A 22,506-nucleotide genomic window follows, 5' to 3' on the forward strand; every position below is an offset into this window, starting at 1 on the left:
AACCTCACACTATTTACCACTCAGCAAGGCTGAATAAAATTTTAAAAGGATTGAATTATATCCTGAGACAGAAAAATAAATCGTTCCCCTCAAATTCTATATTAAATAAAAAAATTATAGTACGTATTTCTATTATTAATAAAGCAATGATTTACAAGGCCAACACATTAAAGCAGATGGACATAGCCAAGATACAAATCTGATAAGACCATACAGGGAATATGAGTCCATTCCAACAATCAGTTCACTGTGGCTCATGGCTAGCCCCAAACCTATCCTCTTATAGCTCACCATTGGTATGTGCCAGGACTTCGTTTCATAGTTCTCATGTCATCTATCACTAAGAAGAGAAACAAATCTAAAACAAGTCATGGATTATTTTACATTATTTCTCTTTGTAAAGCATGTGGATTTTTATCAGATGTCATGAAAAACATGAAACAATCATAAGCAAGCTAAATTAGCTACTGGGATTCAGAGAGAGAAGAGTGCATGTATAACTTAATACTGTATATTCAATTCATAAACTACCTCAACGTGTTATTTGAATGTACTGTTTCTGGAGGCCTTATATAGATTTTGATATTGTGAAGATAATTTGTCTCCCATTCCATCAGCAGGAAATGCTTCCATTGACAGAGACTATATACACAGTGTATGGATTTCTTTCCAAATCTGACTTGAGACAGCTAGCTAGATATGAAAGACTAAGTTTGATAGACTGCAAACTTGACTTTTTTTCCACCCAAAATCTTGCCCATTTCTCTCTTCACTAATCAAGATCATAAGCTTGTCTGAATTATACTTCATTTCAGCCTTATTCCAACAAATAGGCAAATACAATTTTTAAAATTTTTAAATTTACTGCAGGGGTGTCAAACTCGCATTGTCACAGTGGCATCTGATGTATTGAGACTTTCCCCCCCTTTGCTAACCAAGTGGGGGGGGGGGAGCATGTGATGCATCTGGCCCGTGGGCCACGAGTTTGACACCTCTGCTCTATTGCAATAAGATGCTTTCATTATGGAATATTTAATTATATTTAATCATTTTATTCCATTTAAAGGGAAGAAATGACAAGACATATCCCACATACCTCAATCCCAAAGTAATCATGTCCTTTCCCAAGTAAGGCATCCACATACTCCAACACCAAATCCACAGCTTCTTCTAGGAGATCATAATTCAAATAGAGTCGGAGAAGTTCAGCAGCATCTACCTTCTGTAGAGGAACAAGTGGAAATAATCAGGCATCAACTTCCATTGGTAGCTTTAAGTTAAAGCAATACCCTCCTTACATAAGGATCTGCAAAAGGAACCAGATAATTCCACATAATTTAAACCAGAACGTGTGTGTTCTGGAAAAGATAGTGATGGGATAGAGTAGAGAAAAAGCCAATGACATTAGCACCTATAACGTGTGCCATATCACCCTGATCTTCCCAATGCTTTCCTATTTGGCTGCTGCTACAAAAATCAAGGACTTCAAGTGTGACACATCTAACCTGCACCCCAATCACCTATCTTCCTCTCATTCTTTTCTTCTGAGATTTGTATATTTCTTCCTACTTTTCCCATCTTAAAAATCTGCAAAATTATTTATTTGATTTAACAAATGCTGCAATTAAAAAAAATAATGAGATGGAATTAGCTTTCTTCATTTGGATGAGTTACCTACACTACAAGATATGAGGAATTTGTATGTATTATTTCTATCACATCTCTTATCAGCTATTGATACAAATGATATTTTTTCTGGACCACTGCCCAATATGAATTTAAGAAGCTCTATACTGTTATGATTCTCATTCTGTCTGGTGGTCTTGGGATTACTCTTAATAACTTCATAAAGGATGATTAGGAAAGGTCATTCAAGAATTGAAAGCTGGAGTGCCTATTTCTCTTTTAATCTAAACTGTTGAACAATTAAAATCCCGAAGCATTTAATCTGAGTAGCAGACTAAGAAACTAAAAGTAAATCCAGAGAATATAAACATTACTAATTTCTGTAGACAAACTGATCCTAAACTGGGGAAAGAACACTTGTAGGAAAAGACCATTCCTGGTTGGCAATTCTGGTTAAAATGACTTTGTCTAATTCTTCCAATGAGAACTGAATCCCCATTTGTCCAATTCACCAATATGAAATCAGAAGTTGTTATTTCTCCTTGTATTTCTGAAAATATAATCATAAACTGGTTTTCTCCTTGCATTTCTAAAGTAAGATATCTAACACATGTAAATAATAAATTATACTAGCTGGAAAAAACAGTCCCTGATGAGTTTATTACCTGAAAAATATATAGGGGTCACCCTCAATTTACGATTACAATTGAGCCCAAAATTTCTCTTGCTAAGTAAAACATTTGAATTCTGCCCCATTTTGCAAACTTTCTTGCCATGGTTATTAAGTGAATCACTGCAGTTAACTTAGCAACATGGCTGTTAAGTGAATCTGGCTTTGCTTGTCAAAAGGTCACAAAAGATGCTCACATGACCCTAGGACATTGCAACCATCATAGTCACCAAGCATCCAAATTCTGATCAAATGACTATGGGGCACTGCAGTGATCATAAATATGAAAAACATAAGTCACTTTTTTCAGTGCTGTTGTAACTTTGAATGGTCACTAAATGAACTGTTGCAAGTCAAGGACTACCTGTAATTTACTTTCAAATATATCATACTTTCTAATCTGTTACTAATTTTTGAGAGTTTTTTTTTATTGCTAACTAGAATCCTCTAGCCCAAATTAATTTTCTACAAACTGGTTATTTACTTTGTAGCTGTTGATAAGCCAGTTAGGTAAGGGAACACCATGAGACAGCAACTTATTGATTACACAACGGTGGTATGGGCTATTCTCTGACTTATACTTGTCCAGGTAGGAGGCTAAGAGACGCCAAGCTTCATCTGTTGCACTGCAATAAACAATTGGAATATATTTATTATATTATCAATGCTATCTCCCCTTTTTTTCTAAATGTGTACTTATGCATGTTTTTGGCTGTGTATATACACGTACTTTTCCTCAAAGTTTTTGGCTACCATGATATGTTTCAAAATTAACACAATTTCTGCACTTTTCTAGAATTTAGCACATACTGCTTTGCTTACTTTTAAGGTACTAAATGCGACGTTGAGGTGGATTTTTTTTTTTTACTTTGTATGTGATTAGCCTTTTTGTGAATATTCTTTAATAGTTATGATTCAGTTATAAGGCCCAACTGTTTTTAAATGTTAGTCAGAATCACACAGGGCAAAAGACTGGATAGTTGCAAGAAAGAGGGAAACAACCCTGTTGTCTACCCAACATGCACCGGTTCCAATGAGAACTTTTCCTTCTATCTGCCATTTTTGTCATAATAGGTGGAAGGCTCACCTAAGTTTACTTTTTGCCAATCCCACTGAATGTATTCCTGTGCTCTTTTTTGTTTTGCATTACATAGCAGATATTACCATTTAAACTGGATTTGTTCTAAATTCATGTAACCTGACTTGGCTATCTTGGTACGTCCTGCACAACTGTTGTCCTGCACAACTTCTCCAGTTCATTTAAAAGATTTGCTCTTCTGCTCTTATTTCTTTCCTTTTTGAATTTTTCTTTTCTGCTTTACTTATCTATTTCTGTTAGAATGAACAATCTTTTCCCTAAATCATTTTTTTCAGCTTTTTACATAAATGTTGGCAATGAAGGACCACAACACTGAACTCTATTAAGGTTTGCACTTAATGTTACAAGATTTAAAGAATAAAAAGTGGTATGAATGTGCTCCCTCTGCCTTTTAACTTTGCAACTATTCCTTTTAACTTTGTTTTAATTTGTATTTAACTACAGGTTTTATATCATTTTACTCTTTTATCTGTAAACCGTCCAGACTCCAGACACATGCAAATGGAATAGGCAGTGCAGACAATTGGTTAAAAAATAAAAATATTTCATTCCTCAAAAGTTTTACAAAATCTGTTCAGTTATGGGTGATAACAGTTATGGGAGAACAATCTTAACTGGAACAATATTTTATTAGTAAGAATGTTACTTTCATGCAAATTTATGAGATCACTATTTAAATACTACACTTTACCTGTTCTTCTTGGTTGTAATGACTGATGACAACTGATTTGCAGCAAGCCAATCCCATGCCTCTGCCAAAACTGCTTCGCCTCCAAACTGAAGTTTAATACACCTGGAGCATATATAATTAAGCGCAGTATATAAAACTAATATTTAATAAAAACTGTTGAATTATTTTTTGCCAAAAGAACAGAGATCTAGATCATTCCACTTTATGAAAACGATTATCCTGAGAAACAGAACAAAATCCAAGTCTAGTACTCTTAAGGGATTCTATTTTTTTCTAATGCTCAATTCTGAACGTACTACTGGTTTCATCAGTAGGAGGGCTCCCTATTTTAAATTATTTTCATCTATTATTTTGATAAGTGGTGAGATATGAATTTCTCAGATGATTAAATCAGTTATCTGTCCATCAAATTGTATTTTTTCATTCCGCTTAGGCAGAAAGCAAAATGCATTTTCTTCTTCCTTAAAATTACTGTAAATATCAAATCTACCATTATTAATAAGTTGAATTTGTCTTATCTCATCATCATACATTCAAGTTTTTATAGACACAAATGGTCTCCAAAAAAACCCTCCCAAAAACACAGATTCATTCCAGGCCACTGTCAGCATGATACAAAAACAATGATCCCAGTAATGAATCCTTCTGGACTTCCATAAACTTTTCATCAAATGACAAGGACCACAACTGTGGATATAAAGTGTATCCACTGAATTCACTGTGGATACTGCAATTTAGTATGACATGCTACTCTCTTCCTCCATCTCAAAATCTCCTTTTCCAGCCCTTGGCAGGGCTCAATTTATAGGCAATGTAAATCTATAATGTAGATTTACAACTGAAAATAAGGAACTCTTAAATTAATAAAAAATTTAAAAATTAAGAAATATTCAACTCATTGCAGCATTCATACTTCATAAAGAACCCCAATAATGTGTCACGTACTTGAAAGTAAGACCCTCAAACACAGGTCTTAAGGAAAGCTTGTAAGTCTGGCAGAGAGAAATAGCCGTATCGAAGAGACCAGCCTGTACCAATAGGGCAACTAACTCTTTGGGAGATGAGTTTCCTGGGAAGAGAATAAATCTGCCAATTAACAAACGTGATATGTACTAACATGTAACTATAAATTCTAATATCATGGCTTCAGAAATGAAAATATTGTAAATATGAACTATAGATACAAGATTAAATATACCATATACCCACTCTGTATAGAAGAGCCAGGTAATTACTTAATAAAATGCTATGTTGCATACATAGCAACACCATAAGGATAGTGTTGTGTGAGTCACAAAAATTACAATTTTATATTAAACAATACCTATCCAGACTCAATAAAATAAGGTTTCAATAGGACCTTTGGCAAGTTACTAATATCTAAGCTTGTAAATTAAACTGTTTATTGCTAGAGGGCTATTAATATATGTATTCCAATGTTACCTGTAATAGCAGCTGATGTTGGATCATGTTGTGCCAAAGTTAACCGTATGTGAGCCAACATACATTCTTTTTCCAAATCCTGTAGCTCCAAGATTTCAATGTGACTTCCCGCTGTGTCAAGTAGTTATTAATATTTCATTATAATAAATTTAAAACATTTTAGACTATGAATAATATAATTCAGAATTCAAATCATGTTTTCATTAATTTGTTTCTAAAGTGTTTAGAAAAAGCTTTTAATATAACTAGTTACATTTACACCATCTTTTTATTCTTGATACCAAAACAAAAGGCTGCCAGTGGCATTATCTTCCTTTTTTCCATTATCCATAAATAATAACACTAAAAAATACAGGAAACTCTTAACCTGAAATCCCAAACCTCTTCAGTTCCCTAGACCAGTTCTTAATTTTTTAAAGCTTTTGCCTCTTCTTCTCCTACAACAGATCAAGGAAGTATAAGCTTCTGAATCAATATTGTATGGTACAGAACCACGTAAATAAGATCCACATACAAAGGTTACATAACCTAGCTAGCTTGGAAAAACAAATTTGTAATTACTCATAATAAAATAGCGTATCCCTTACTTGGAGCAGCAGCACATTCTCCATCGTGATTTCTTTTTGGGGATGCTCCTGGACGTTCATACTAGAATCAAATAGAATAAGCATTCAACCTCTATAGCATCTTCAGTATGCAAAATGAAAATAGTTTATTTCTTCCATTACTTCATATGCTTCATTGCATAACCTTATATTCGGTGAACTAAGTCTTCCTATCCATTGCACTCATGTTCCTTTTAGCTACAAAGTCAATAATTTTCATGCCGTGCCAGAGACTAAAACCTTGAAAATACATCAGCAATTACCCAAGAGCTTCAAGTATATAATTTACATACACACCAAAGTTTTCATACCATATTCCCTCAAATTATATTATTTACCATTGCCTGCTAATTTATACTCAATCTACATTCTACATTCTTCGATTCCCCTAAATTAAAATTACCAAATTATCTGGAACCTGGATCATGAAAGAAAAAAAATTGTGCACAAGAGTGTGCGCAAGTTTGCTTGTTTTGTTTAATTTATTCTGGCCCCAAAGTTTGCTATTTCTTTGTAAATTGTATAAGTAGTCTTGATTTATGACTAGAATTGGGACTGAAATTCTGTTGCTAAGTGATGCAGATGTAATGCAACGCTCGACTACATTGCTTGGCATCGACAATCCCTTGCAGTCCCAGTTGCTATCATTAAGCGAGACAGTGTCACTGTCTTTGGTGAGGCAATTTCCTGCCAGCTTCCCACAACCACAGTCAAAGAGGAAATTGGCAGGAAGTTTTAAGCCCAGACCTGTTGGCAAGTTGCTACTACCAACTGGGGCGGGGGGGGGGGAGGAGGAGAAATTGAGGGTGCATGCAGGTGGTGAAAGGTGCCATGCAGGTTGTGGTGGGTGCATGGGAGGGCACAAGTGGCCAGTGCAAATGCAGAGGGGCTTGGGAGGATGCACAGTGGTTCTTGAGAGGTATCCTGCAGGTAGGGAGGGTTTCAGAGGGCATGTAGGGGTGTGCCTGAAGTGCTATGCTACACAAGGAGGGTGCAAAGACGCTGCATAGATCAGGGGTGCACAGGAAGTGCTATATGGGTTGGGAAAGATATGTGCTGCTTTGGGACGATGTGCAGGAGTGTACAAATGGCTGGTGCAATAAGAACATAGATGAGCAACGGGGAATACTTACGCTAAAACTTGCAGCCTTCACTGCTGGCTTCCCCATTGATTTTCTGGGGAAGGCAGCAGGGAATATTGCAAATGGTGATCACATTAGCGTGGCAATTGGTTGTAAAAGCAAATGGTTTTCCCAGCACCCAGACCACAATCATGTAACCACAAGGATACCAAGATGGTCATAACTCTAACATCATTTGTAATCACAATTCATTCAGCACTTCATAATTTTGAATGGTTGCTGGACAAATGGTCATAAGTCGGGGATTACCTGTAGTTATTGTCACTAAAGTGTTTAACTTTGGTCACAATGCAGTGTCACATTCATAGGCAAAATTATTTTTCTCTTCTCCCTCAAGCATTAAAATCATCTTGTTCTATTACATAATAGCACACATTAAAATGAAATTCCAAAGCACTGCTCTTAAAAGAAAAATACCATCCACCAAACAATATCACCACACCCAAGGATAACAGTAGTAATAACAGAAGCATCCAAAATGCCAAATTATACAAAAATGGCACCCAGACACACACACTCACTCATATTAATCAGAAATAGATACATACACACACACACACACACACGTATTAATCAGAGTGTATCTTGAATACATAGCAGAAAAAACAGTTTTGAGAGTTTATATATAAGATTGATATTATATGGTACAAAGCTAGTACAGAATCTAGTTATTTTGCTTTGGATATCATGAAGCCTCCTCCCAGAAGGTAACAGTGAAAAGCGATCATGGAGAGGATGTGTAGAATACCTGACAATCTTGTGATAAACAGTTGGCTAGTCTGAAGGAATATTATCTTGACTATTCCAATAGCGGTCACCTATTGGTCTATTTCCAATGAAACAGTATTTGTAGACAGTGTATTACACTTCCATTACTAAGATTTATTATGAAATAACACTGCATAGAGACTCAACAGTAGCCACCAAGGTTGCTGAAACCTTAAATATGCTTGTACTCAGCAGCAAGAACCTATTCAGAGAAATCAGTGAAATTAAATCCCGAAAGAGTTTCTTACCACAGCACCAGAAGCTGGTTGCACTATCCATGCATATTGGGGGCGAATCAGCCGTAAACAGTTAATGGCTGCAAGGTAACAGTTTGCTTGTTTCTGTAGTCCAGGAAGAGTGCGAACCTCCCTGCCAAGGCGCATTCCATATTCAAACATTACTGTTCCAGCTGAGAAAGGAAACAGACTCATCCATCAGACCAAGAACTCTCCTATCCCCGATATCTATCACTTTCAAATCAGGAAAAAAATACGGCAACCACAAAGAACAGAACTAGTTTGAACACTGTAAGAAAGAAAAAGTGCACCTGCCCCAAATTAAATCCTTCCTATCTTAAAAGAAGAGAAATTAAAACAGGAGATATTTGTAACTGCAACAGCTGACCATTTTAAGCTGACCATTCAGATTCTCCCATGAATTGCTGACCAAATCAGAGATGTATGAGATGCCCTTTTACATTCTATACTTTCCTACAATTAAATGGAAAGACAAATCAGGAAAATGCAAAGGAAAGTCATACAGGAAAATTGTGGAGCAGAAGTTACTAACAACATCCATACCTGCCAACTCTCCCTTACAAACTACAGGATCTACAACTTTTCTTTTGCACAACTGCGTTTAGGAAACCTGTGTCTAATAAATACCAATGAATCAACACTTTAATAATTATTAAATACAGCACAGACATAAAATCTAGGTGACTGATAAACATTTAACATAATTTTTAAAGATTATAGTTTGTTCTATTGTGTTTTGGTAATATTTAACTTAATAGGATTATCCTTTGGATAGGTTATTACCTTTTAAACAAAAGGTAACAAAAATGAATAAAAAGCAACATTTCTATATATTTTTCATACCTTTCCGATAATTATGACGATAAATATGGAAAGCATATAGCAATTCATAATAATTATGTGTCATCAGATCTACTGCCCGAGCACGATATTCAATTATTCCCACAACCTGTAAAACAAATAATATTGATCAAACATAGCCGAATATTTTGTGTAACTTTAGCTTGCTATTAAGGAGAATAGATAATATACCTCATTATGAAGATTCACATATGGAAACTCCACAAGATCCTGCAATTGGGAGCGTTCACAGAGAACTACTACTAGTTGTCGTAAACAATCCAGTTGCCTGGAAAAGAAAAAGTTTTTTTTCCCTCAAGCATTGAGATGAAGCAAATGTTCATAAATAAATTTATCTTACAATCAACCTCTCTATAAGCAACAAATGAAGGAGGCACAGATGAAGAAGCCCATATTACACACGCATGCACATACAGACAAAATAGAATTATTACAAAAGCACCTTCTATTTAAGCATTTTTTTTTTACGCAGTTCTTTCACGAAAAGATGTAAAACATAAATCAAGGCACAGAATAAAACAGCCACATGTTTCTATCAAAACAACCCTTTAAATAAATAATTCTGTTTCCCTTAAAAACGGGGCAAGAAGAGGAATGTGTGCAGCTGTTCTGAATCATGATTAATGCTGAAATTCAAAAATTATTTTGAACACCAATTTGTTTCTCCATTATTAACCAAACTTTCACTTTTTTTGCAAAACATAATCAGCCATTTTGATAATAAGAACTAAGGAAAATGAAATTTCAAACAGCTCTCCTACAGGCTCTATTCCTAAGATCATGGTTTTATAAACAGCTATTATTTCAAACTCATAAAATTATGCATAAATAATTCATAGCTGTGACTGGAAGATATATCTCGTTACCTGCTTGGATCTGGATTATGGGTCAAAGCTTCATATGCTTGATTATTATGTCCTAAATCTAAATGATGTTTGAAAATGCAAGTCCTCAGTGTAGCCTGCAATATAAATACAGTATTTATGATAACCAGAACCATTAGAAAAAATAGTTGGGTGGTACAAATAAATCCTGTATGAGGCAAATAGGCATTTTAGCCTCCTACCTGACTTCTCCAATCATCTGCTGCTTCAGTGATTGCCAAAGTAGCCAGCTGAATGATCAATTCAGGAAGACCCATCGTGTCTAAGAGGTGCAAAACCTAGGGAGGGAGGGAGTATTCAGCCACTGATGGTTTACTTTCGCTCTTTGTTTATACTGTAAAGACATGCAGCAATTGCAAGGACAATGCCATCTCGTTCCTTTTGCTCGGTAACAAAGATACCTTATCGTAGTATTGTAGCTGTGGAGTAGAAGCCATTTCTACCTCTTCAGATCTAATTAGTCTGTCTAAAAACTCTTCTTTTCCAACTTCTGAGGCAGCTTGACAGAAACAGTCCAATGCCTGGAGGAAAAACAGAAGCCATAAAAAGTATTAACAACTATTACAAAATTAGCTGTAAAAATTAGTCAATCTCATATATGTTTGTTACCGAAAATTACTTCTTAGAGCAGAACGCAGTCCACAAAACCATAGACATACATAGTGTTTCAACCCTCTGTATTCCAATGCAATCTCAATTGCTTTTTTAAAAAGCTTCTCTTTAGGATGGTTGTGATACAGAATTATGGTATGTAGATGATATGAGGAGGCTGATAGTTATGCAGTCGATCCTTTTCTTTTTTGGATTATGTGTTTTAAATTAGATCAACCTACATTCATCAAAACCTTCAAGAATATCTTAGAATCTTTTCTTGAATGTGATGATTCAAACCAACAAACCTGAATAAATTACCTAGCAACTTAGTATTGTTAAAAAAAAAAAAACATTTTTAAACATAAATTTACCTTGTGGTGTTCTCCTGTAACAAGGTAGCAATGTCCCATCATAAAGCGGCACGATCCCACGTTCACATGACACCAAGGTTCCAGCAAACGAATATATTCCTGACATACAAATAAAGCAATTAGACAGAGAAAGGTTAATATTACTTTTCATTGGATTTAAATAATTATCTGTCACTAAAATAGAATTTAAAATGTGTGCTACCAGTGCTACCAACTAACTAAATTGAATCATGCATTCTGAAATTCAAATTTCAGCAAGCAAAATACAACTGGTATCAACTGAAAGGAAGAGAATAAAGTTTTCAGTGATTATATCTACTCCCAGCATTTTACTAATAACCAATTACATCAGTTATGTTGCTTATGTTTTGTTTAAAAAAATACTCCAAAGGTATTCCACGTAAGAGATCTCACCTGCAATTGAGCATACTGACAAGCCCCCATCAAACATTCTGGGAAGAGGAAGTTAGGATTACTTGGCCACCTGAAGACAGCATAAGGAATAAAGATTTCTTCAACTTATGACAAGACAGTGGCCCTCAATGTAAATTCAGAGCAAGCCTATGTATTTCCAGTATTGTTGGCATTCAAAAAATGAATAAAAATATTAATGAATAATGAAATAGTACTATTTAAAATGCAAAAAGGAAGGAGGAAAAACACGCAACAGAAACTAGGAAATCAACAACTAGCCACTCTTGATCAACTATATCTTATTCTCTTCTAGGGAAAAGACATGAAAGCTGATTCTAATTAATCTATTTCTGGCTGATTCCTAGCTGAATTCATTACTACCTCTACAAAAGATGCTTTGCAATAAAGCAACTTGAAATTTGTTTGTTTTCACGTAGATGTGTGCAAAACAATGAAAAATTCACGTCTACTATACTAGTTCATTTTTTAAAAAAACATCATTATTCAGGTCAGGGATATGTTGAAAGGATACAAAAATTGCAGTAGATAACTGGAAATTGCAGAAAACATTTGAGGCCAACTTAAACATGTTTCATCCAAGGCTGCATTAGACTGGAAAAGCTGAGATATTATGTGTTTCCGGGCTCCTTCCTGAAAGAAGAGCTCCACAATTGTTTGAGGGCATGACACTAGAAAAAATATTTTAAAATATTGTAAAAATCAATATAGAGCAATAACTTTCAGATTATATTATGTCACTAAACAGTCTTTCAACTTAAATTACTTTTCCATTCTATATTCTATAAAGCCATATGGGGAGGATTTTTATTTTAAGACAGGGATCCCCAACATGTGGCTGTGGGCCATTACTGGAGCGTGGGCCTATTGGCCACCAGGCTTCGTGATGGGCACACGAAGCCCCACTCGCATGGGCGCTCATGACCCCATTTGCATAAGCATTGCTCAAGCGTCATGGGTGCTTGCGGCTCCATTCATGCGGGCACTCGTGGCCCCACTCACGCAAGTGTTTTTGTGGGCGCTTGCAACCCTACTCGCACAAGCAACCAGTGTTCATACACAGACACATGCCTCCCTCTTCCACGAAACCATCCCCTCTTTCTCCCCTGCCCCCACTCCACCAACCCAGAAAGATTGAAGAACTCTGTTTTAAGATACAGATAGTCCCTGAGTTATGACAGCAATTGGAACCTGTTGTTGTTGTTGCTAAGCATGACATCACATAAGTACAACAATGATAATCCCCGCAATCCCACTTGTCATCATAACCTTAACACATGTGGATCATTAAGCAGAATGCAATGTAAATCCCAGGCAAGGATTGTGGGGGATGTCACAAGTGGGATAGGAGAAGCCAGGGAATGCCTTGGGAAGTCCAGCACAGGCCATGGACAAGCTGGAGAAGGCCGGGAGACAGGAAGTACTGTAGCATGCGCACAGGCATGCAAGTGAGTGCGTTGGTTAGCATGACCACAGAAATGTCAGGGCAATGAAGGCAGATGAGTGCAAAAACACCAGAAAGAGGAGAATGCCATGGAAACCCAAGACATACAGGCAGTACGGGATGCGGGGCAAGAAGTTCATAGTAAGAATAAACATTGTTTAATAATGTTTAAAGGATCTCATCAGTTTTAACAGCTGAGCAATATTTCTTAATGTATCTGATTACGCAATCTAATAACATCGATCAACTGGATTTTTTAAAATATTAATGTTAGTATTTGAAATTAAATACAAAATTAACACTTAGATTCTAAAATAAAGGCAAAAGCCTTTTGAAATTTATGTTATATATTTTTTAGAATTTTTAAACATTTTACTCTTAAATTAATTCTGATTTTAATGTTAATTTTATTGTTTATATTGTACAGTGCCCACAGCCCCTCTCTGAAGGAGATGAGTGACTATAAAATACAATAAATAAATAAAAAGCTATAAGCATTTCTTACCCAGCTTCAGTGGTGTTATTGTTGTGGAATCTGTTAGCTTTAATACCGAAAGATGCTGTAGATTTGATTCCCTACAAAAAGATCAATTACTTTCATTTAACATACCTAGTTATACAATTCTAATTCTATATTGTAACTGTAACAAGGATGAAAAGTCTTAATAACTTAAAAAATAGATAAATAGGAAGACAAGCTCTATCAGTATTTAAAAATAGAAGCTTAATACTGTCTACAAGAATATTAAATATTTTCTTGGATATCATCAATTTTGTTTTTCTTCTTTAAAAATAACATTCCACCATTGAAAAATAATATGATGAAGACTTTATAAAGTCTTATAAAGTTTCAAATATGGATGGATCTTCATACTTATCAATTTGAGAATTTTATATACTGAAATACATGAAAATGACATAATTCATCTGTACACTGTTTTAAATAACAGAGTATCCTCCATCTCTTCAAAAAATCCCATGGAAATATAATTTTAAAACTGTTGTTTTGACTAAGATAATCCCTAAGAAAATGAAAAAAGTAGATAGATGGATGAATGATATAATAAAGGAATTATGAAGAAAACAGCAGCAATAAAATAAAACTCTGATAGGTGATAAGCAGACTTTGGATAAATTGTTTGCAATGCAGAAAAATAAAAATACAAATGAAAATAATTTAATGTTTTATAGACATGTTTATATACTTTGTTATATACTTATATATTTATACATTAAATATAAAACACTGACAGTTCATCAACAGGAACATCTGATGCCAATCGCTGACTTGCCCACCGTATCACATAATAAGATAATAACAAAATAGATGTACGATGTAGTAAGTTCTGCTGAGTGTGGAATAGCTGATCTCCTCCCAATAGTATCTGAAACACATCAATGAATGTTAAATTATAGTTAATTTGGTATCATTGAGAATGAGACAGTGATTCCACATAAATGTGGAAATAACTCAAGTTCAATTGCAGGGACACCACACAATAATTTATTAGCAGCTTCCTGCATGTTTACAAAATGGCAACATTGATCCAGCAAAATGGTAACTTTTCCATTATTTCTTGCTCTCTATGAAAAATATACCACTAATATTTTTTTTATGAATAGGGTGTTTTAGGATTCAGAAGGATTTTAGTGTTTGAGGATATACTCACAGCATCTCCAAGCCGTAGTAAGAGTTGCTGTAAAATCAACAGGTCCCGGCAAATTAAAAGGCGTGTCATGGACATCTTGTACACACACCGACATACCATATTTACTGTTGTGCTACTACCGTAAAGTTGTGACAGATGCATGCGCACATTTATGGGCTGAACTGTTGAAAGAGGCAAAAATATGTATTAACTTTAAGTTGTTTTTACTTAATCAGAATGTTGGGGTGGGAAGGAGAGGATAATGTTGTTCTCCTCTCACCAGAACTGAATCCTCTATCCATCTCAACATCTGTTTCATAGTCCATTTCTCGGATAAGCATCCCAATAGCATTAACTGGATTTTTGATTTCTTGTAGTTTGCTGTGAATATCTTCCATCATATTTTCTCTGCAAAAAATAAATAATATTTAATTAGGCTGAATTGAGAAATTATTGAGAGATTATAGATTATGAAAGTGGAGTAATTTTGTGGCATATTACTATCTCTCAATGATACTTAACTTGATATCTCAGATTGATACTTGCTTAACGGATTATTCTGAAACTGATTAGTTCTGTAGTGATTGTCGAGACATACAATGTTCGTCAAGTACAGATTATTAATTTCACACAGGATATATAGTTACAGGAACCGTGTGTTATTTATTATAAAGGACAGCCCTTTACTTCAGAAATGTGCCCTTTAGGTTTCTTTCTTTCTTTCTTTCTTTCTTTCTTTCTTTCTTTCTTTCTTTCTTTCTTTCTTTCTTTCTATCTATCTATCTATCTATCTATCTATCTATCATCTATCTATTTTCGTGGTTTTGCTCTTGAGTTTTCCTTTGTAAAGCAGTTATAAACCTAAAACAATTTTTATCCTTATAAACCTTTTGCAAATTTGGCTTCTTTTCAGATTTGTCTTTAGTTTTTCAACAAAATGTAGTCACCACCCCTATAGTTCAATTGTGAATCTATGCGGCAGATTTCTTGTTGAGCGAGTCTAGATATTTTAACACAAAACAGTCTGAGCATGACATAATTAAGCCATGGTGGTCATGGTCAAAATAAACACCCCCAAGAGAGCTATATAAATGCATATAATCAGTTCAATGCTGTAAAGGAAATCAGCAAATCAATCGTTATATGCACATGTAGCTCAAAATCCAGGCTTACGTGTCATTAGCAATCAAATCTTTAAGGATCTGTTCAGCAGCTCTCTCTGGAGACTGGAGACGGAAGCAAGCCATTTCCATTGTGAGTGCCATTTCCACAGAAACAGATTCTCCAATTAACCGAAGGCACTGAAGAAGACTCAGAAGATCATGAGAAAAATCAGATTCTGCAAGAAGAAGATTATGTTCAGAATTTATGAAAAGGAAAGCAGCTTTATTATAGCGCATTCTAAACAGGCATAAAATACCAAGGTTCCTTTGAGAAGACAAATAAAACCCCAAATAAGATGAAATATGTTTCCCAATATTCCATGGTTCATGATGTAAGAGACAGTACTTTTTGCATACATCAACTCAGTCTTGAATGTATCAATTTTCAAGCAGATTTGAGGTAACTCCTTCTAAATGCTCAGACACAGCATATTTTAATCTCTTGAAAATGGAGAGAAAAATCTAGATTGATTGTAAAAGTTTTATCTATCTGGTTTAAATTAGACAATAGCCAAAAACAGATGATCATGACAGCAGGACGAGGAAAAAGTAGCTCCAGAAACAAGCAGAACTCCAGAAACATGGAAAGGGAAGCATGAAATAAATGTTGGAAGACAAAGATACTCCAACAACATCCCCTCTCTTGGTTCCTTTTCTGGACAAACAAGAGAAGTAGAGAATCAAGTACAGTGTCTACATTCTCTTGGAAAATATAAAGAGCAAACCTAAAAGGGGGCAAATCTGAAATAAGCTCATAAGGATAAAAAATAATGTATTGCTTTACTGAGGAAAACTGAAAAACAAAACCAAGCAAATAATAATAATTATGAAAGATAGCTTTCTGGGGAAAAAAACACCACCCTGTCCTTTATAATAAAGATTGCAGGTAGTCCTTGACTTATGACCCCAATTGAGACCAAGCTTTCTATTGTTAAGTGAGAATTTGTTAAGTGAAGTTTGTCCCATTTTACAACCTTTCTTACCACATTTGTTAAGTGAATCATGGCAGTTGTTAAGTTAGGAAGCTATCTGGTTAACAATCACAATGATTTCTAACCAAAATTCTGGACACAATCATGGTTGTAAGAGAAGGGCTGTTTGTAGGAAGACAAGAAAAATAACAGTTCTATTGCTTGTAAAGTACAGGGATCAGTTTTGCTACCCCTGGAAAAAATATTTTTATTTAGAGTACTGGAAGAAATATTTTGAAGAGATATTATCCAGTTATTATGTTAAAATATTTTTTCTAAGCTCTAGATTACATCTTATTCAGCTTTCCTTTTGTTAGAACAAAAGTAATAAACAGCATAAAAATGAACATGGAAAACGGAAAATCTTCTCATGGAATAAATGTGGGGAATGAGGGGAAAAGAGACTTGGAGAGGGAATTGTTTTATTCTGCAAAGCTAAACTCATAATTTTGAAAATCACAATAGTAAATAGAGATGCATTAGCAGAACCCTACCAAAATTAAGAATTTGTTGGAACTGAAATAACATCGAAAGGCAAATAGTAAGCTCCATCTCTATTACCATCTAAGCCAGCACTTTCAACTTCATTAATCAGTTGTTCATCAGGCAAGAGATAAAGATGATCCATTAAGGAACATGGCACAAGAAAAGAAAAGTAACCCTACGGGAAACAAACAAACCCTCAGTTTCAAAAAGCACAAAATGATTTGTTCTAATTTCAAATCATACAAGTAACTAAAATATAACCACAAATATAAAATGTATCTATGCAAATTACACAGCAAATATCTGCAATCAGGATGACTGTCCATATTCTCGGTCTTAAAATAGATTTTGAAAATATTCGTAGCAAATAATGGTAAACAATTGAACTATGAAGAAAATAATCAAATAATATTTTTAATGGTTTCCATGATTTCCTGGAACTTTTTAAAATTATGGTTTGTCCCATTTATTTGGGGAGTGAAGAAGCTTAATACAAAATAAAAAACAACAAAGGCAAGGCAACTGTGTTGACTGTAAAGAAAAAAAAACCTAAAACATATGATCGGGGAATTATATTCTTAAATCACCTGAATGTTTACTAAATAAATGTAGGTTTCCAAACATTTTGTAGAACTCCAGTCTTAAAGATATTGTTTCAATATCACAATGAAGTATGGGATCATTATATTCTTTTATAAGTCTATAAAGCATCAACATTTTACTATGAAATAGCCAGGTTCTTACCTTTTTTAGCAGACACACCATATTAGTATAGTGATTCAAGAGAAGTGCGAGTGGTCGTGAAAGTTCTTCCTGATACTGAAGGCAGTAGGCGTAGAATTTTGACCAGAATTCTATTTGTAATTGTCTGAACTCTTCATGAGAGAATTCATATTCTGTCACATTTCCCTGGAACTGGGAAAAGGTGTTTATGAAATAAAATAATCTGCTATGTATCCTTTATCAAATTACATTTGGCACTTTAATACCATTAACCAATTAATCTTAAATTCATCCTCATAAGGAATACTTCATTATGGAAGAAACCAACGAACCCAGGTTATCGTCATTTCTACTAGCAACTACAGCTAGTATTTCACAAATCTGATCAAACTTCAGTACAGTGTTCTAGTTACTCTTAACCAAAAAATAAAATTATTTTTATTATTTCTTATACTAAGCAAGAACAACAGAAAAAGATGAGGCTTCAAAATAATTGGTTCAAACATAAGACTAAGCCATAATCTGGTTTAATTCTCATTTCGCATTTTATATGAAATAATCTGTTTAGTTTTGGCATTATATGTAGATGAGACTATTAAAAATATAGGTTAAAAATATAGGTTTAGCATCATGTGTGACATAACACAACGTTTGCATATCAGTCACAAAATGGTTAGCGGAGAAATGTGGCTGAACAGCAACTATGCCCCCCCATCCTACTTTATAAGCAGATAAGAATTAAAAATAACTGAGATCATTCTTTAAAACAGAAATAAATCTTATCTCACCTCATCTTCTAGAGCGATAGTAATTTCTTTTTTCAATTCATCCCATGATAGGTCTTTGTATCTCTCAGCTTCTTGAGAAAAAATCTACAAATATATACATATAGAGAAAAAGAGAGTTACACTGCTTAATCTTAAGTATCACAATTTCATACATGTTCCTTTCACCCCAAAACGGGGGGGGAGGGGTGGCAAACCATTAGTTTAAAAAGATTTAGAAGAGCACTGAACCAAATTTTGATCACATCAGACTTTGGAGCTGATTCATTATCAAGTTAACATCCATCTTATTTAATTAAAATGCCATCCTCTTGAGTAGATCATATTTTTTTGCTTCTAATTTTCTTTCAAAATCTGATACCATAACAATTTTAGTCTTCCAGTGTCACCAAACAATGCTTATATTATTGCCTTAATAAATGCCTTTAACTAGAGGCAGGGCAAATTACTTACTTGGAAAAAATATTTAACCATGCCCACTTATCAAATATTAGCTCATATTTTAATTTTTTAAAACTATAAAACAGGATGTTTTACATTTCAATGCACAATGGAAGCCAGGTTTAAAAATCTACTTACTAGTATTACATATTGTGATTTGTTGCCAACATGATAGGATCCTGTAAGTTAATACTGTGGTTTATGCTTCAAATTTAGCTTTATCAACTACTATCGAAGAGAAAGTTCTTTTCAGCTGACACTAATAGAAGATCATTAAGAATTATGAACTGGACTTCCGGTTTGCAAGCTTCAGCAGGAATCCGCTGGATTGCCCCCGATTCAGCCGAATTTGGGGGCTAATAGTTACCCCGTAGAGGTGACTGAAGACAGGGGAGATTCAGCAAGGGTCCAGGGGAAACGCAACCCCCCTCCTCAGCTGGCTAAACTCCCTTTTCCAAAAGCGGTGGAGCAGCGGTCAGCAATGGCTGCCACAAAGCAGCTTTCATCCAGACAAGAATGTGCAGGAGGAAGCTGAAGAAAGTGAAAAATTTTGGCTGAACCAGGATAAAAAGTAACATCTAAATACCCTGGAAACTTAACTTTGTTAAAGATACACTGTTCCCAAGAAGATCGTAAAAAGCGGTGGATGAAAGTTAAAAGGGAAAGTTTGTTTTTTCTCACTCTCCTTCCCTACGGAGATAGCAGATGAAAATCGGAAAAACCTGTTTTGGCATCAGCAGGTAATCAAATTTGAAAACTAAAAGCCAAGGGGACATTAAAGATTTCTAAACATTGGAATTAAAAAATTCTTTTTTTGCTATAAGTGGGAAGGGAGAGGTAAAAGATTAATATTAAGACCTTGCTGGAGAAGGCTGCTTGGAGCTTATAAGATCAGAGTTAAACTGTAACAAGACTTCTAAAAGATACATTTTGGAACTTTGCAATAGAACTGTACCCCAGGAAGAGAAAGTACAAAAAGAAGAAAGTGCTAAAACAGCTTGTGTTTTATTTGGATTGCTTGGTGACTTTGGGACTTTTGGAAATTATTATTTGAAAGATTAAAAACATTTGGGTTGTTTAAAAAACTTTTACAATGGCATTATCTGTTGAAGAACTGAAAATGGAATTTAAAAAGCTAAAAGAAGAGGAACAAGAAGGGAAGGGCTCTTCCGGATCTGTTTTTCACTTCTTAGAAATGGCAATTTCTACCTACCAGGAATTACAAGAACAAGACTGGGATGAAGAAGAAGAAGCCATCTTTAATGAACAAACAACTAGCTGGGGAAGAAAAAGGAAAGAGGGGAAAGAGAATGGAGAATTTAAGACTTAAAAGAACAACCAAAAAAGGGAAAAACAAGGTGAAAAATTGATACAATGTCAGAAAGCAACAGAAAAGAGGAATGCAGAGAGTGGAGATTAAGAGGGTGGAGATCAAGAGATGGGGGTGGGGAAGGCTAGATCGGAGAAGAAAGGAAGGGAAAAAAGGAAGAGAAGTTATAAAAGTTTGAAACAAGATGTAAAGAAACAGGTTTTTTTCAGAGATAAAGGGTAAAAACATAATTAAAAAAGAGATTCTGCAAAAGTACATAAGACTGTATTGTTGTATTTGTATTTGAAATAAAGTTAGAAAACTGGAACATTACATGATTTAATAAAATATTAAAGGGAATGTGTAAAATTCTTCAGATTTAATGATAGAGTTTAATTTGCTATGGATTATTGTTTTAATTATATTATAAACTTACTATTTTCTTATTTTAAAATGTAGTATGTAGCTTTAGAATGTACTAAACAGAATCAGAATGAAAATTATATATTATTTTAAGTGTTAAATTTAAGGGAAATAAAAAAGCGTCATACTTCAATCAGTGATTGCAGGAGAAATTATGTGTTAAAGAGAAAAGATAAGTAGATAATTACAGAATGGACAAAAGATACAAGAATAAATGATTTAAATTGAGATGAAATATATAAAACAGAATTAAGAGAGTGAAAAGAGGGGAGAAGCCATATAGAAAATATAGAATGGTAAATAAGATATGAAATGGTATACAAAGTGAGCATGAATTTGATTTATGTCTGTACAAAAAGATGTAACCCGGGACTAAGCTGCTTTCCAAAAAGAAGTTTTATGTTTTCATGTTTTGTGTTTTGTTTGTGTATGTTTGTTTATTGAAAATTAATAATTTTTTATTAGAAAAAAGAATTATGAACTGGAGAAAATTATTATGTCCTTTGGCTGCAATCGAACATTGCCATTTTGTGTCAAAAAAGATGTTAACTGGCTTTTTAAATTTTGCTTAGTTAGAACAAATTCCCCAACAAATAATGACCGATACTCACCTGTAAAGCTTTAAGCAAAGCTGCATTTGTGAATTGACCAGGCAGGAAGATAGCCTCTGTAAATGTTTCCTGTAAAGAATCATTATAATTGGTATGAATTCAATAGATCTGTACGATTTTTTAAACAAAGATGTGATGCTATTTTCTTGCCCTAAAATTGTGAGTGGCATGATGGCTCTCAAATCTGGGGACAATTGGAATACAACAGCCTTATCATATACAATAAATCTCATTTCAACAGACATTAAAGTAAATTTTCTTCATTTGGCAAAATTTGGGTGCAATGGCTGCAACATTTTTCTGGACAATCCCCTGAAATAACAGACAAATCTACTGAAATCAAAGTAGACAGATAAGGCATTTAAATTTACATTAAATTACATTAAATTTACATGATTATGTCCTTTTCAAATGATGTAAATCACTGTTAATATTTTGATAATTAACATATTTTGGAGTAACAAATGCCTATTTTTTCCAAATACACATTGTTCCTGATCTACAACCATTTTGTTCAGTGACTTTTCAGAGTTACAACAGTGCTGAACAAATGGGGGTTATGACCATCCTCAGAGTTCTGGTCATCCCAGCATCCCTGCAATCACATGATCACAATGAGGGTGCTTGGCATCCGGTTTGCACTTTGGACCCACTGCAATGCTTCACAACCACATAATCGCTATTTGCAACTTTCTCTGCTGGCTTCCCCAGAAAATTAATGGGGAAGCTAGCAGGGAAAGTTATAAGTTACTGGAATGTTCCCCAAACCCTCCCCCATACGCTCCCCGTGCTCACACCAGCTACTTGTGCACTGCCACACACCTTCCCCAATCCATCACACACCTCCATTACACCCTCCTGCTTGCACTCACACACACCCTCCCAACCCTCCTGATCCACTCAGCACTAATCCTACCCATCCTTCACATGTTGTCAGCCATCATGCAACCTGCACTCTACCCATTCCTGTGGTGCACCTGACTTGCACTTTGCCTGACCTTTTCCCCTCACATACCCCTTGCGCCCCGCTCCCGACCTGCACCTTTTGTGCACCCTCC

At 34.8% G+C, this 22,506-nt stretch overlaps 1 protein-coding gene across 2 annotated transcripts in view; it reads right to left on the reverse strand.

Annotated features, from left to right (window-relative positions):
• Positions 1 to 22,506, reverse strand: part of NUP160 (nucleoporin 160) — a 34,846-nt gene that overhangs the window by 1,845 nt on the left and 10,495 nt on the right. For both annotated transcript variants that reach the window (XM_026707949.2, XM_026707948.2), the window contains exons 11-34: positions 21,449 to 21,517; positions 18,668 to 18,751; positions 17,901 to 18,071; positions 17,232 to 17,331; positions 15,710 to 15,875; positions 14,817 to 14,944; positions 14,558 to 14,718; positions 14,139 to 14,272; positions 13,393 to 13,463; positions 11,958 to 12,114; positions 11,426 to 11,495; positions 11,012 to 11,110; positions 10,448 to 10,567; positions 10,229 to 10,324; positions 10,029 to 10,123; positions 9,334 to 9,430; positions 9,145 to 9,250; positions 8,293 to 8,453; positions 6,117 to 6,177; positions 5,530 to 5,640; positions 5,032 to 5,155; positions 4,087 to 4,188; positions 2,781 to 2,922; positions 1,097 to 1,222 (exon numbers count right to left, since the gene is read on the reverse strand). In XM_026707949.2, the coding sequence (XP_026563734.1) occupies positions 1,097 to 1,222; positions 2,781 to 2,922; positions 4,087 to 4,188; positions 5,032 to 5,155; positions 5,530 to 5,640; positions 6,117 to 6,177; positions 8,293 to 8,453; positions 9,145 to 9,250; positions 9,334 to 9,430; positions 10,029 to 10,123; positions 10,229 to 10,324; positions 10,448 to 10,567; positions 11,012 to 11,110; positions 11,426 to 11,495; positions 11,958 to 12,114; positions 13,393 to 13,463; positions 14,139 to 14,272; positions 14,558 to 14,718; positions 14,817 to 14,944; positions 15,710 to 15,875; positions 17,232 to 17,331; positions 17,901 to 18,071; positions 18,668 to 18,751; positions 21,449 to 21,517 (2,751 nt within the window). The remainder of the gene's footprint in view (positions 1 to 1,096; positions 1,223 to 2,780; positions 2,923 to 4,086; positions 4,189 to 5,031; positions 5,156 to 5,529; positions 5,641 to 6,116; positions 6,178 to 8,292; positions 8,454 to 9,144; positions 9,251 to 9,333; positions 9,431 to 10,028; positions 10,124 to 10,228; positions 10,325 to 10,447; positions 10,568 to 11,011; positions 11,111 to 11,425; positions 11,496 to 11,957; positions 12,115 to 13,392; positions 13,464 to 14,138; positions 14,273 to 14,557; positions 14,719 to 14,816; positions 14,945 to 15,709; positions 15,876 to 17,231; positions 17,332 to 17,900; positions 18,072 to 18,667; positions 18,752 to 21,448; positions 21,518 to 22,506) is intronic.

This window comes from Pseudonaja textilis, chromosome 1 (genome assembly GCF_049901715.1).
Source record: "Pseudonaja textilis isolate UNSWEBS1 chromosome 1, rPseTex1.2, whole genome shotgun sequence".
Taxonomy (NCBI): domain Eukaryota; kingdom Metazoa; phylum Chordata; class Lepidosauria; order Squamata; family Elapidae; genus Pseudonaja; species Pseudonaja textilis.